Source organism: Rhopilema esculentum, chromosome 4, assembly GCF_057945365.1.
Source record: "Rhopilema esculentum isolate cy_ngs chromosome 4, ASM5794536v1, whole genome shotgun sequence".
Classification (NCBI taxonomy): domain Eukaryota; kingdom Metazoa; phylum Cnidaria; class Scyphozoa; order Rhizostomeae; family Rhizostomatidae; genus Rhopilema; species Rhopilema esculentum.
In genome coordinates, this window is record NC_142818.1 from 12,259,375 (window position 1) to 12,274,729 (window position 15,355).

Consider the following 15,355-nt stretch of genomic DNA (forward strand, 5'->3'; position numbering starts at 1 on the left):
TCACCTTTACTTTGAACGCTGCCGACAATGTGGCTTAGTAAATCAAAGAAAGGATTGGGGAATATTTCAAAATCTGCATAAAGAAGAAAAGCAGATAGAGGAATTAAACTATTTCATATGAGTATTACTCCATATCAGCACCTTAAATCAGTTGGTTGCTTGCTTTGCTTACAAGTTAGTTTACAAGCAATGTCATGTGTAGTTGATGTTGGTTCAAGTAGTTGGTGAGGTACCAATACTTAAAGCGTTAAACAACAAAGGTTGCATTATGGGAATTAATAGCAATACGCTAGAAGCAATTACAGAAAACTTTAGTCAAAGCCACAAAAATATCGCTGGAAAAGTTGCTAGTGCAAGAGAAGTCTGACGATGAACAGGGCTCGGTTGAATAGTTCATCATCGAACATTTCAAAAATCTAACAATTTAGTCAAAAAACTCATCGATTTCTATATTTGGGTCCAAAAGGTCATCACCAAACCTACTTAAATCCATTCCATTTAAAATCAAATTTTCAAAGGTTTCTTCCAGATCAGTTTCACCTAGCAACAGTGCCCCCATCATTTTGCCATTCTGCAAGACAACTTTAACATACTCAACCCCCGGGGTATACCGCACTAGCAGTTCATAGTCACTACCGAGTCCTTGTGCGTTGTAAGTTCCCAGGAGACAAAGCTTGTATCCTAAAAATGAGGTCACGTGAGCAAACAGCTCAAAACAGAAGTCTAGAGTTGCCTCTTCGCCCCTCAAATTCTGCATCATACATTGTGCAGCATATACTCCCATTTGATAGGCTTGCGTCCATAAACGCATTTGAAACCAATGTGGTGACGTTACCCAGGATGCACTGCAAACGTCTCCAGCTGCATAAACATCTGGGAGATTAGTTCTCATATTGTCATCAACACAGATGCCTCCATCTTGGGAAAGGCCTATTTCCCCATCAATGATATTAAGGTCGATATTTGGAGACACACCAGTAGCTGAAACGATTAAATCAGTTCCAAAAGTTTTACCATTTGTAAGCACAACATATTGGGGCCATTCTATCTTTGTACATAAAACATCATCGAGTTTGCTACATTCAATATCCAATTTTCTAAATTCCTCTGCATTGAAAACGTTTTTCACTTCACAGCAATACTCTATGTGGACGCTTCGTTTTGACACCAAAATATATTTTCCTTTTAGGTTTACATTCAAGCTCCAGTCTGGTCCCAGAGCACCTCCGACCACTTCTTCAATCTTGCTACACTCTGTAGAAAAAGTTTAACTTGACATCAAAAACAAAAAAAGAAGCCACTAAAATGAGAAAAAGGCTTGCTTAAAAATATCTTAAAAATATGAGGTGAAGTTTAATTAGTAAGAGTATCCATTCAGAGAGATGTTAAGATGTAACTAATCTAGTAAAAAGATACACAGTTTTGGATAATACTCCTTTCCAAAATTTTGAGTTTTTCGATCTCTGAACATTGATTAGTAAAATTTCAAGCATTCCTTCCTTAAAGCCACTGAAAGCGAAGAAGACACACACAATTGGAATGTAAGTACATTTGTTCAGAAGGAATTACCTAAAATTATGTTCACAATCATCACAAATTTTCAAGAATAAATAAATTGGGGGTGAGGTAGATTAATCAGAATTGAATACATTTTAGATAAAGACATAAAAGCCAGGGAAACAAAGGGCATGTATCCTCCATTTACCATAATTCAGTTTAAGTGCCTATTTGCAGCTCACAGGAGATCTCTTTTTGCCCACTTATGCCCCCTCCCCACCTTTCAAATGTACCCTATATCTATGTACAAGAAACAAAGTAAAGAGTAATGCATGCAAATGTTTAAGAAAATAGACAATATGTTGCCAACAAAAGCTGGTGGATGATAGATCTGAATTGTCATGCAAACAAACTGTGCATGTCTTTGAATATTAGCTATCCAAAAATTGTTTGCTAATATTAAAAAAGCAGTATCTGTTAGACTGCCATGAAATCTTACCAAAATCACCTTTTGTGCCACTATTATCCCTTTCAGCTGCAAATTTTTTCCTTTTAAAAATAATCGTATCAGCTTTTCTCTGGTGACTACTGTCATCTAGATCAGCATTCAGATTTGGTAACAGAAATTCTGCAGCTGCCTTGTCTAAAAACACATTCCCAATTGCATTGTCTTTAATTGCCCAGACCACTTCACAACCAACTAACTCGTAGCTGCCAAAAACATTGAATATTTGGTCACTTATGTAGGATAGTAGCAACAAAAATATATTTAGACAAACATTAAATGCCTACCCTGGGTTTTAGAGCATCTAAAAAAGGTTGAGGAGAAGAAGTTATGAGGAAAGTTGGATGGAAAAAAGAGGCAGTAAAGAAACATGACTGTCATCTCATATCTTCCTCCTCTGCACTTTCTTGAAAATTCTCTGAAACCCCATCTAGATGCTCTAGAATCCAGGTTATGAAAGGTGTAAAAAGATATGGCTGTTGTTTGAATTTCAAAGTTTAAAACTCATCTAAAACTATTTATGATTGAATTTAGAGAATAAGATACTTAATATCCGAGATAGATCCAACCAAATGAGCTAAATGACAAGGACAGATACTACCATCATTGTAGAAGGAAACAAAGCATTTCATGAAAGTTTTAGACTCAACACTGACATTTGGTTTCAACTTCCAGTATAGTACAGCAGAGAAGTGACTTTTAAGAAAATAACCTGTCCTGTCTCTGTCTACAATGATACTATTTATCTTTATAATCAATTTTTCAATCAGATTGGGCTTCCTGCCTGGTTTCTCAAAATAAAAAAGAATGTAAACTTTAAGTATGGATCTTTAGATACAAAATTATAAACTCAGATGAAAGACAAAGACATATATTATTTGAGAAAATACAAAACAATATCATACACTAGTTCCAGTGCGATTCCACCATTTCCAACAACAAGGATCCTATCTGCATTTTTGAGCTGTTTTTGTAGCACAGTAACACTGTCCACATCTCTAATTCCAATTATATTCTGATTGTGAAAGTTGATTAAATTTGGTTTTGCACCAGTGCATACACACAACTTTTTGTACTTAAGTAAATGTCCTTTTGAAGTCTTTACTTTTTTGTCTGAAATTTCCATGAAAAAATGAAAAAATTCAGTCAAAAAAAAGACAAGAAATCACTATAGATGCTCCAGTCAATGCGTCTATATTTATAAATACCTACCCAATTTTAATGGTCTCCTTCTATTTCTGCTAAGTTGGATTAATGTTTCTTTATACATATCTTTTAGAAAATCTAGGTCTTTAAGAAATCCTTTTAGTGGAAAATAGACTCACTATAAGATATGAAAAAGATTAGAATAAGATATGACATATCATTTCCACAAAACCTTCAAAAGTAAAGATAAACAAATTATTAACAAAGATAAAAAAGTGAATGCCTTTATTGTCCAAAAATATATAAAAACGTTCATTCTCTTTTTATTGCAATGAGCATTTTAATACCAGTTTTTGGGGAGCAAGAATTCTATTAAAACTTAAAAAAGATAAATGGAGGGTTACTTTGGTAATGCTGTCACCATATTTGATGCTTATCTTTTAGAGTAACAAAGTACAATATAAAGTAACATTTAGCAACCTTTGGCAAAAAGGTCCATAACACAGCAATTGACTTTGTGAATTAATTAGTGGTTGACATCCTCATTAATTATATAGCACTGGGTTCAGTAACCTTTTACAATTGTTTCTGTGACTTAGGCAACACTTCAGGAACATTCTTTCATGATTTCTTACTTCTTTATGATTTCTTACTTTATAGAAGTGTTGAAGTAAATAGATCTCTAGTATATACCATGTAAGAATGTTGCTTAATCAAATGGAGTTTGACTGGTTAACTCCACGCCTATACCAAAGTTAACTAGACAAAGATTTTGAAAAATTGCCAATTCCAAATAAAAATTGCGTTTTCTATATCCACTCTATCAGCATATTTCTATTTGAATCGTATTCCAATAACTGCATGTCAGAAATCACAAGTAAGTTTGCAACAAAAAAGTGAAGAAGTTTATTCTCAGAAATTTGCCACTAGAACCCAACCGATGGTTTCACACAGGATATAGGGGATTTTATGGGTTGTGTTACTTCAAGTAAATATCCTTTTTCTTTGTAATACCTTCAGATAAACATCACATTAATGCCCACTTTTCAAATACCTAGTTTGACAAGAGTTTATCTTGGGGCAGAATTGTCTTAGAAAATAGAGAAAACATAAATATAATCTGTAAACATCTGTATGTAGATAAGAGAATCTGAAAAAATAATATTCTGCTTCAATATTTTGTAAATATATTATATTCTTATTTGAATAGTGTAGTGGGATTTCGAACTAATGGACCTGAACCTGAACCAACGAGCTGAATCACATGAGAGCTAAACCAACGAGCTATTTTACAGTTTATTGAAAACAATAATTAAAATGACAATAAAATAATTTTCCTAAATCTTAAGAGTGTGAATGATATATTTATCTATTAAACGATCCATTTATATCGAATTGGGTTGAGTATTGACTGCTATAATAAAATTTTGTCCTTAGGTTGGTCCTCAGGGCCTAGGCCTGCAGAAAATTGGAGGTTATTTGAAGAAAATTTGGCGAAGGCTGCGTTATCTTTCGCACTATATGATAAAATGCTTACACCTGCAATGCAACAAAAACATTTCAAAACCCTACCTTTGTAGTAAATATCCACAACAGAGTCATTCAAAACTTTGATACTGGGATAATTATCTGTTATTGAAAACGTAGGCCGTTCTTCGACGTGAACTTCTTCGAGCGCTCGTGTGATCTTGTTATGTGAAGTAACGACTTTAATCACATCCTTAGGGGCAACTAAAGTTATGGCAAAGTTTGGGTTGCACTCTGCAAGGTGCTGACAGCAGCTTACCCCAGCTACACCTCCCCCAATAACAAGAAAATCAGGAGATAGTATCAAATTGTCAGCCATTATAAAAGCATCCTTCCTGCAAGCCTCTTTTTGGAGTTATGGTCATTTTTAACTGCTGTTACAAAATGTTGTATTATAGGGCCCTTGCTGTTGAAGGTTTTAAAATAGACAAATGATGAATTCAGTGTGCGAGAAATCTCATGTAAGGTATTTTTTGAGTTTCTTGAGAACAAAATTGTAATCATGGCACCCTGAGTTCAGAAGTTGCCCAGAAAAAGCTTCGTTGAATTGATCATATCTTATAATCATTAGTTTAATATAAATTTACAGCTTATGATAATTTCTCAAAATCTTCTTACCTTAATCAAAATTTTCTTTAATCTAATCTACAAATAACATCTAGAAATCTGACATTTGATCTTTTACTTTGCGGTACCTAATATAACAGTATGTTTGTAAACAGAACAGGTAAAGGGAGACAAAGGAACTGAGAAATAGATGACTTTTGACAAAGAAAGAAACTACTCATTTTGCTTAAAAGAGCTAATCAATATATAGACCCTGATAGTCAGTAAAATCAAAATTTTGTTTGAAGACCTTTGCAAGTAAAAATTCAGTTTTTGCTAGTTGATCACGAAATATGGGTTTTAAAGAAGAAAAATAAGCAAGAAAAGTAACAACGATGGTTGTATTTCAAAATCTAGTTAAGAACATAAAATCTCAAGTTTGAGAGGACACAAAAAAGTTCACAAATTGAAACATGCAGAGCTACTGAAGATTTTAACATATTACTAAGCCTTTTCATACACATTATATAGAAATACAATTAATCGTGGGAGCATGAAATATATTGATTGGTGCATTTTATTTTACAACAGAAGGTAGGATGGTTAGTTACATAGATTTTGAATAGAGCTAAGCGTATAACGATAACTACAGGCTAACGGTTTTATTTAAAATTTTTGACCGTTCGCTTTAGAAAATTTTTCATTTTAGACTTGATTTCTATATCGTTACCAAAAGGCTTAGTTCTCAAAAACTACAAAAGACACATTGGACAATAATTACTCCCTATAACCTGCCATAATACAAGATGTGATATACAGTTAGGACAAGCAAGTTTATACATAAAAATATATATTGCAAGAATCTTTAGTCTAATGTAAAGAAATATAGCTCATTTGCTCCCTGTATAGAGAATTCAATTGACATCACCCCTTTGGCCAAACAACGTCCAGCTTATTGACATATTTTATGGTTAAGCTGTCCCTCGGAACGAAAATAAAAATTTTTACAGTTACAAAATCACGAGGGAGAAACCGTCCTTGCGTTAAAATGCCAGCAATTCATTCCAATCGCGGGCAATTTCAGATTGGCTTCTTTAATTCACTTCATGAAATAGTTCTTGTCGATATTTAGAGGGGGCATAAGTCAGATTATCCAAGGAAGTTGGCGTTGAGGAGGTTATCTTCATTAACAACCTCATGACCGTTGATTATCTCGATACACTTGAAGTAAACCTCCAAATATTTGTAAACGTCTATGCATGTTTTATCATTGAAGAACAATTTGGTGCATCTAATTTCACACATTGTTGTTCCTTCGCAGGCATCTTTGATCTTCGTTAAAAATAGTGGGGTCGTTGGGCAATACTTTTGAGTAAGCAGGTTTCCGGCGTGCTCTGAGCAAAGGCCGAAGTTTCGACGTCCCCAGAAAGCGGAGATGATTGAGATGTGCTTGAACTCACTGCATCTAAGCCAGGCGGTATCCTCTTCGCACTTGACAGTGCCATTCTGATAAACAAGAACAAAGAAGCCTTACAAGAGAGCCAAAGAGTAGAACATCTATTCGAAGGTCTTTTGCAGCTAATATTTATTAGCTAACACTTGCAAAAAGTGACATAAAGAATGGTTGATTTGAGGTCAAACCTCAAAGACCATGTGGACCTCTAGCGATGTTTCTTTGTTGTATTTCTGATTTCATCGTTATGGGTAATAGGAAATAAATACAAATCACGCTAAGCATACTCACGTATCGGATTGGAGTAGGTCCTGGAGGTCCAGGCTGTCCAGGCATACCAGGGGGTCCAGGGAGACCAGGCATTCCACTGCCACCGGGCCATCCAGGTGCACCAGGCATACCAGGGGATCCTGGCAAACCATCGTTTCCTTGGAAACCTGGAGGTCCAGGAGGTCCCATCATACCAGGGGCACCAGGCATACCAGCTGTACCTGGATCTCCTTTAAATCCAGGAGGACCAGGGGGTCCTGGTGCTCCTGATGCACCGGGCATTCCATCTCTACCAGGAGGACCTTGAAGTCCTTTTAAAATGAAACCAAGAGTCACATTTTGATCTTTTAATAGTTTGTTGAGCAACGGTGGGACTGGTGATACTGGCAGCGACACCTTGAAATAAACAGAACCAATTTATTGGTGAGTCACTGATAAAATGGATAGCTGATAATTTCAGCCTATCAAAGAAGATTCTCCCCGAATATCATTCGTAAACCGGACCTGGAAACAAGATCGCAGTGGAAATATTTGTATGATTAGTTGGCTGTAGAAGGGTCACCTGCAAATCACTGCCAGTACTTTCAAGATCGCCAAATGGTCGCCAAGAGCATTTTCAAAAGTTCGCCAAATAAATTCTAAATTGACTTTCCATGTGTATCTGTTATTCAACGTTGTTATTTTGAAACATTTTTCCTCCTAGTTGCTACAATAGAATCACCTTGGGGTCTCATCAAACCCAAAGGTAAAAATCTTGAGCTCTTCAAAATGAATATCACAATCCAAAGTGTAGAAAAAGATAATCCTTATAATATCATGAAACATAACAGTGTTGTGGAATTTAGTTTCCATTCATTGCAATTCTCTTTTCAAAGTGCTTTCACAAGATGATGTCATCAATTTGGCAGTCTATAGCTTCAGTTTTGTGAAATATGCCAAGTTATATTCCTCGAAATATGCAAATCAATAGATAAAAACCAATTCAATATATATTTCAAGAAACCTTTGGACTCCAAGGGAATTAATAACATTTTTTAAAATTTTGTTTTTTTATATAGTCCATAGCGACTCCATTTCTTACAAAAAACCAATAGCCGTTTTGCATATGACGAGTGTTTGGAGAAAAATTGCACTTAGAAATGAGAATACGTTGACTGAAGTATAATTATGTTAAATTTTAGGATACACAATAATTCAATGAACAGGTATCAAAACATTCTCAGTTCTAGAATTGCAATTTCAAATATAAGTAAGAAAATAAACACATCGCATATTAGAAGTCATATGATTTATATCTGGTATATTGGAAAAGGAAATATAGTTAACAATCATTCGTTCATACTTACAACAGAACTATGCCAAAGAAATAACAAGTACAATAATCGCAAAATCATTCTTTCTATCATTGGGTAGGCCAGTAAAGTTTTTTCCTCATTGGTGAGACATGAATCCGGTGTTCGACGGAACAAATAAAGAATCAATAAAACTCCTCTTTCTCAGATTTGTTTATAATCCAGATTTCGGCTTCACAAAACCAAAGAATAATATAAATTTGTAATGAATTTCCAAAGATCCAAACTCACTTCGTGAAAAATTCAGAGACAAATTGACCACCTCATCTACGACTAAACAGTTACCTTAACGGTTGATTGATTGGGTCAACAAGAGCCAATCAGAGAGCTGCATATTGATGATACCATAGGGCCTAGGCTATCAGGTATTTATCGGGTGTATGACCTATGCGCAAAGCCATAAATACGTCAATCAACTAAATAGGCCTATTCACAGTGATCAATGCATTTCGCGACAATCACTGAATACCTATTCCACCACCATATAGTTTGCTGGTTGCCTTGGAAACCACACGGAACTCGGGAGAACTTTTTGGAACTTGTAAAAAGTTTTTCGTATAAACAAATCTAGGCAACTTTTTCCGAATTTTCGACTAATATCTAAGTTTTCCCGAACTTTTTTGCGATTATCGAACAGTTGATTTTTTTTTCGAATTACAATTTCCTAACGTAGCAAGAATTTTCGGACCTGCAAACTTCGATGAGCAGGCCTAGTGGATGGATTTTAGTTGTAAACAAAACAAACTTTGACTTACCGTGACTTCGATTATTAGTGCCAGCCCAACGGCTATCGTCAGAGCCTTTACCAGCGTCTTCATGACCTGATGAGAAATCAGAAAACCCTTTATAATACCAAAAATGCTAAGATATCGTCTTGACCATCATAGCTGAAGCCAGAGGCCTAGGAGAATCGCGAGAAAGCCAAAGATCACTACTTTCTCGTGAATAATTAATAGGATAGGTTGCCTCACGAGCTAAATATGTATTTCACGTCTTTACAAGAAAGAACTATACAGGAAGCTGCTGAAGCTAGGAATCTGGCTTGTTGTTAGCAACAAACTGGGAAAAATTCGCAATGACTGATCGCACATTTACTCTAGTGAATTTGTCTTCTAGATTACAGAAAACAAGCCCGTATCATAGTATGAATAACAAAAATGTATTTACGTTGTTTACTAAAACTTGATAATTACAACAATCAAAACACAGAACAAACAAGAAATTCAAGTTTCTTCATCGCCCTCTCGAAAAATTGAAATTGCGTTGTTCTTAACTATTTGTACTGTATTGAAGTTTGATAAACCTTGCAAAATGGGCAAGATGGAAATTGATGCGTCGAGCCTAAGATTTGAGAAAGGATACCATAATAATCCATTTATATAAACTGATTAAAGAAGTCTGAGTCTTGATTTCATAATTTTGGGTGAAAGGTTTTAAAAACAGACGCCCAAAATTATTTTTCCACTAACTAACACATTTTAGCTATTTTGCTACAGACATTATTTTTTCCAGTTCAGTTCCAGCTGTTATTATCAATTTTGCCTTAAGATATCATTTGAGACCTTAGGGAATCACATTGCATGTACAGAGATCGACAAGGGCCTAGCACACATTCGCAAATGATTCCATAGCATCATGTTCTTATTCCATCATCATCTCAAGGTTGAGCCTTTTGGTACTTCGAAAATGAGCTCCCATTCATTCCCTTTAACTATCATTCTCCTTGCTAACATGAATTTGTCGTCAATTTAGAGTTCAGCGAGAAAATAGAAAGCATTTTCAGCTCAAGAATAACGAAAAATGCTTAGTTTTTAATACCATTAGGTATTGAAAATGTGATAATAGGTAAAAACAAACTTCTACATACAACATCTTATAAATTCTATTGCCATTAACAAAGCATTTCCTTAAGCATCATCGTAAAAACTATACCAAAAATCTATTTACAGGACACACATTTATAACATCAGTTTTTACAAGTCAATGTATACATCCTGTATACATTTTTGTCTTATTATTAACATTTTGCCTGTGATAATCATTCTGACTATAACATTATTTTCATGGACGTGATATTTACATTGTATTGGAATAATAGGAATGAAGCAGTGGAGGAAATTGACAACGATAATGACTGTCCTATTGACTACTATTTGTCCTAATGATTTAAACATGATAATGATTATGATTGCTAAGAATAATAATGATGACAATGATTATGACAACTATGCTGATGATGTTGGAGATAATTATGATCATTAATTGATAATGATACACAAATGGTATTAGCATGCATAAATGAGACAGTTTCCGGTTTGATTTGTAGGATAAAGATCAAGGAGTCAGAGAACAGGCAGTGTTTTCGTTTCAGTATTTAGATAACATTTGATAATAAATGCGCCACCGGTAGTTCTTTCAGTCAGAAAGAAGCGACAGGTTCTTTGAGACTGCTTTCTCGCATATTTTGTAAATTTCATTGTTTCACTTGTATTCAGAAAATTTACCTCTATGAATTATAAAAGGTCACCAGACACAAACAAAGTATAGCTCTTGTATTTTAGACAGAAAGGCCCGTAAAATGTCTACAGGTGATGGATAATATTGTTGGCTGGATAGAGGATATTTATCTATGACATTAACGTTGGAAAATTGAGTTATGATGAAATTGTCACGATTTTAGGAACTGGCTAGAAAGTCCGTCTTAAATTCGGACAATGGCCTATCTGAGATTTGAATCAGACAAGAATATAACTGATCATGTGGTTGCATTGCAAATGGTAGTTTCTGTTTCATTATTCTAGAAATAAATTGGGACAAGATTTGCTTTCTGCTGGATGAAAGAGTGTGCAGAAGAGGGGTAGGATTGTTTGCCGGTGTGACCTATGTAATATACAGACCAAATTAAACTGTTAAAGTGGTTACACTACTAAGGGACCAAACAATTTGGGAATGTTTTGCAAATCTAAGGAGGATACATAACTACTTGGCACACCTTTAGCACAGCTTAATACTAATTACGACACCAAAATCAAATAGAAAAAAAATGGTTGTTCTTGGAAGGTGTCACTAGAGGTGCATTAGTGGCCTAATTGCCAGTAATGTTGTGTCGATCGATACGGAGACGAGGCCAAAATCGACTTAATTTCAATCAAGGGAAATGTAAAAATGTCCACACAACATTTGTTGCTATGCAACTGCAGAAAAGTGCTACAGCTTTTAGGCTCTGCACTTAGCGCTATTGCAGGTTTATAATACAATATATCTTTGTAATAGAAAGCCTCGTTTACAAGTGTGTAATCTGAGGAATCCTCGAGTGCAGTTTTGCTTTTCTATAGCAAAGTCTTTCAGTAAATGCCCGTTGTAATTCTTAATGTAAGCAGATGCATAAATTAAGCTTTATCAGACTGTCGTTTTGATAAAGGCTAGCTTTCGAGGTGCAGATATTTTCAATGAGCAGTCGACTACTTCCCATTTTTTTGCAAAAGTTATCATATATCAATGTAATTATGAAGATTTTTGCCAGCGAAAAGGTATTAGGCAAATTTATTTGTTAGTCAAAGATTCATGAAAAACATCAATTGAATTTCCAAAGTTTGGCTTTGATTTGGAAAGCTATTCATGCAACAGAACGCTAGAATCTTTTTTGTTAAGTTTAATATTTGTAAATTTTGATAACTAAGTTGATTTTATAACATGTACCTCAATGCACTCGGTCTGATCTTTAAGTTGACGTCATAGGCCATTTTAGTGCAGGATTTTTGCAAATGATTAAGCTCATTGCAGGTGAAAACATTAACACGATTTTAGTTCAAATTTGAAATTTAATAACAATATTTCTTCCTCAAATTTTAAAATTGCTTGAAAGAGTGAACCCTATTAAATTTCCTATCATCTTTTTCTTCATAGTTCATCATTTTGTATTCTGACGAGTGTAGGAAAGAGGTAACCAAGTATGCAGGTTTAGGCTTTCACTTTTTCAAGCAATTTTTCAAGTCTTGCTACCTTTCGGTTAACAGAGTGCCTAATTGCATTTATTCCGGTCCTAGCATCAGTTATTACTGTTGTACATTAGTGAGGATGTTTGTATGCGATGCCTCAAAGCCCAGTCTACTGGTCAAGGATCACGACCTGCTTGTCAAAGAGAAGCCCTGTTGCCGCAAAGCAAAGATCATTTCCCCGTTCTACCAAAACAGTGGCCTCTCTATTTGTTGCTTACTAAATGCAAGCAATAGCTTTCCAAATTGTGGTAATTCGGATTCTGCATTGGAACATTATCTGCGATCTGCACCTATCTACAAAATGTGCCTATATGTAAATGCCTTCGTGCAAGATGTATGAAGCAAAAATTTTGTGGTAGATCTCTGAGGCTCTATTCCAGTGCTGTGCAAACAAATTGAAAGCTTGGAAATGAGTAATAGATCAACTTAATCGATCATTTTTTGTCAAGTAATGGGCTCGTTGCAAATGTGGCTGCTATGTAATGCCGACTGAAATTGCAACTCTGGAAACCAATGCAATTTACAAAGTAAGGACTTTTCAACATCCTTTGGGTGTGCTATAGATCGTCTTTAGCAAATAATCTGCACACCTTGGCTTTGCAATAGGCAAATTCTGCAGAAGTACCTGAGCAAGTTTGCAACGGGTCTGCGTGAGCTACCAGCACAAAACTACAAAAGGCCACCAAAAGTAGCAAAAACAACAATTATAAACGCTTGTGGTAATGTTCAAAAACCAAACAGTCGTACTAACCTCTTTTGTCCAGCGGCGGGTCGAAAATAAAGTTCCGGTTAAAGAAGGATAAACTTGCCGTTATCTACTAGAAGAATTTATCAGACAGCCTAGCTGAAACTAATTATCAAAGTTGATTGTTGATGCCAGAAACGCGATCAACGCATGCGTATTTTCGAATTGGCGTTAAGACGGCGTTACGTGGCGTAACCTGTGCCCTGGCTCACTGAGTTTTCAATTGGAAACAACTGATGAAAAATGACTCAATGATTTTGTTCAATTGCTTCACAAGAATTTCAATTCAAGTTTAAGTAGCGTGAGTGAACATGAATCGCGCGATCGAAGACCCTTTTGTTATTGTTTATTTTCGCTACTCATAAACAATGGAATGTTCCAACCCAAAATAGTGTTGTATTCTGTTAAGTTTTGGCTATTAAATCAAGTATATTACTGCTGAATGGGGAGAATATCAAGGCATTGATGCATGTAAACCAGGGAGCAAGGACACTTAAGGAAATAATGCAATTTTGCATCGGTGTTGAGTGCCTTTTCCTTGGGGCATGACCTCAATATGACCGCGTCTTCTGCAAAATCAAAAGTCTTATATACTTCGTGTATATAGCCACAAACAATTTCTGTTTGTAACAGTAAACATTTTTGCTGCTTTGAAATCTTAAGGCAACAAGTTTGTAGGAACGTCGGGGGATAATCTGATTCTGCAAATAAAAAAAGATGCTGCAGAAGCTTTTGCATCTGCAAACCTTACTGGAAGGAGTGTGGTTAGCATGAGCTGTGCCTCAAGGAACATCACTTGAGCCTTTGCTTTCGTGTTGCATCTGGTTCTGCTTATAGCTATTCCTGCGGTTTGATTTTTTTGGCAATTTTGCTAAGCGTTTAAAAGAAGAAATTTTGCATGGTGCGCGTTTAATTTATAAGGCTAGCAAAGAAAACGGTGAAAAAGTGAATATCCTACTGGAAAATCTTCTGATTACGGCTGTGGACGAAATGAAGTAGTTCTGACTCTGGTATATCAGAATTTATAAATCTTTTATTTCACTGCAAGGTCATGCTGAAGATCTTGACATATAAAACTTAATAAAATCAAAACCAAAATGCTAAAGGACCCTAAATGTCTTGAAATAAGATTGATCTGAAAGCTTGCAATCTCACGGAGAGAAATCCCAATGCCAGAGAATGACAAAATCATAACCAAATGCATTTGTTAGAATTCCGTTAACATTTTCTTATTAAGCAAACATTAGCGTTAGTACAGAAGATTGCTCAGTGGCTACGGTCGCTGACTACAGACCCAAGGGTCCATGGTTCGACTCCCTGAAATGCCCAAACTTTCAGTCGCCAGCTGTCTGTAATTACAGGCGTTGAAATCACAAGATGCTTTCACATCGAGAGCAAGGACCAGTACACTGCTCGATAAGAATAGCTTTTTGATGTCCTAAAAACCACTTTCAGAAGCAAGCAGTTAAATGCTGAATGGGCACTTTGTGGTTTCAATGGATGCAATTGTATCGCTTTCCCCTATTTTTATAAACGACGCAAGTTATCCAAACATTTGGCTGCTCGCTTCCAGTTATTCTAGAACAATATCAGAGTCTTTGGTTCGAGCCCCATTCTTACCCTTCCAACACACTTCAATGACTTCTCTCACTTCAAAAGGCTAAAATCTTGCATATAGTTTTCGCATTTGTGTTTTTGTTGACGGGGATTTGAGCGTTTTCGGTGGGTGACTTGGAGACTTGTAAAAATGCTCGTTAAGAAGGTATTCAGATGTGCGAAATGTTGACGTAAAGTAACTCTCTTCACACTCACTGCAGTTCCGCCAAGAGCAAGAATACAATATGATAATATTTCTTCTATACTTTTACACTGTCATCCCAATTCTCCAGATGATACTGACAATGCCACATATTCTGAAAGACCTTACTTTGCTGGGTCCAAGGGATCTAGCTGTTCTTTATTCTAGACGCATAGGCAGTGATTTTTTTGGCAGCGATGATTTCTTCACCAGCTGTATGAGCTACAGTCAGCCTAAAATTAAAAATCTTTTTAAAAGTCTTATAGCACTTGAAGACCGATATGCTATACAAACGTGGCGTATCCAGAACTGCTGTGTCTGAAATTTCGACCAACATAGCAAGTAACGTGAGCAACATATACTTCCTATAAACAGCATGATATTCGACTAGCATTTCATTGTAGGATGCCTGCAGCATCATGAGAAATTGAATAACTCTCGCAATACCACAGGTAAATCCCGCTAAGTCGTACCCAGAATAACTCGGACTTTCACTAAGTTGAACTGAGTTTCAATTC

General features: G+C 35.7%; 3 protein-coding genes across 4 annotated transcripts; all 3 read right to left on the bottom strand.

Annotated features, from left to right (window-relative positions):
- Positions 1-424: 424 nt before the first annotated feature.
- Positions 425-3,272, bottom strand: LOC135690961 (tRNA ligase complex-associated NAD(P)H dehydrogenase PYROXD1). Its single transcript, XM_089115728.1, has 4 exons — positions 3,215-3,272; positions 2,908-3,115; positions 1,997-2,208; positions 425-1,254 (listed from the first exon to the last, which is right to left on the bottom strand). Exons 1-4 carry the CDS (start codon positions 3,270-3,272, stop codon positions 425-427), a joined length of 1,308 nt encoding a protein of 435 aa, XP_088971854.1.
- On the bottom strand, positions 3,124-5,469 carry LOC148960439 (tRNA ligase complex-associated NAD(P)H dehydrogenase PYROXD1-like). The gene is made up of 2 exons (XM_089114334.1): positions 4,721-5,469; positions 3,124-3,380 (listed from the first exon to the last, which is right to left on the bottom strand). The coding sequence occupies exons 1-2, from the start codon at positions 4,992-4,994 to the stop codon at positions 3,346-3,348; spliced, it is 309 nt and encodes a 102-aa protein (XP_088970460.1). The 5' UTR covers positions 4,995-5,469; the 3' UTR covers positions 3,124-3,345.
- A 151-nt stretch (positions 5,470-5,620) lies between these two features.
- LOC135691150 (uncharacterized) lies at positions 5,621-13,199 on the bottom strand. Of its 2 annotated transcripts, XM_065208927.2 has the most exons (4): positions 13,046-13,199; positions 9,052-9,117; positions 6,966-7,340; positions 5,621-6,727 (listed from the first exon to the last, which is right to left on the bottom strand). In XM_065208927.2, the coding sequence occupies exons 2-4, from the start codon at positions 9,112-9,114 to the stop codon at positions 6,371-6,373; spliced, it is 795 nt and encodes a 264-aa protein (XP_065064999.1). In that variant the 5' UTR covers positions 9,115-9,117; positions 13,046-13,199; the 3' UTR covers positions 5,621-6,370. The 2 variants fall into 2 exon arrangements, with proteins under 2 accessions (XP_065064999.1, XP_065065000.1); XM_065208928.2 differs by lacking the exons at positions 9,052-9,117; positions 13,046-13,199 and adding an exon at positions 8,291-8,886.
- Between the last annotated feature and the right edge of the window lie 2,156 nt (positions 13,200-15,355).

Excerpts from the sequence above, each read along its gene's own strand:
- LOC135690961 (XM_089115728.1), bottom strand. The coding sequence starts at position 3,272 with ATGTATAAAGAAACATTAATCCAACTTAGCAGAAATAGAAGGAGACCA. Across the intron at positions 3,116-3,214 it reads AAGGAGACCATTAAAATTGG|ACAAAAAAGTAAAGACTTCA; the intron begins GTAGGTATTTAT and ends TGGAAATTTCAG. Across the intron at positions 1,255-1,996 it reads TGGCACAAAAGGTGATTTTG|AGTGTAGCAAGATTGAAGAA; the intron begins GTAAGATTTCAT and ends CTTTTTCTACAG.
- LOC148960439 (XM_089114334.1), bottom strand. The coding sequence starts at position 4,994 with ATGGCTGACAATTTGATACTATCTCCTGATTTTCTTGTTATTGGGGGA. Across the intron at positions 3,381-4,720 it reads TGTGGATATTTACTACAAAG|GTTTTGTGGAAATGATATGT; the intron begins GTAGGGTTTTGA and ends TTACTTTTGAAG.
- LOC135691150 (XM_065208927.2), bottom strand. The coding sequence starts at position 9,114 with ATGAAGACGCTGGTAAAGGCTCTGACGATAGCCGTTGGGCTGGCACTA. Across the intron at positions 7,341-9,051 it reads CACTAATAATCGAAGTCACG|GTGTCGCTGCCAGTATCACC; the intron begins GTAAGTCAAAGT and ends GTTTATTTCAAG. Across the intron at positions 6,728-6,965 it reads GACCTACTCCAATCCGATAC|AATGGCACTGTCAAGTGCGA; the intron begins GTGAGTATGCTT and ends CTTGTTTATCAG.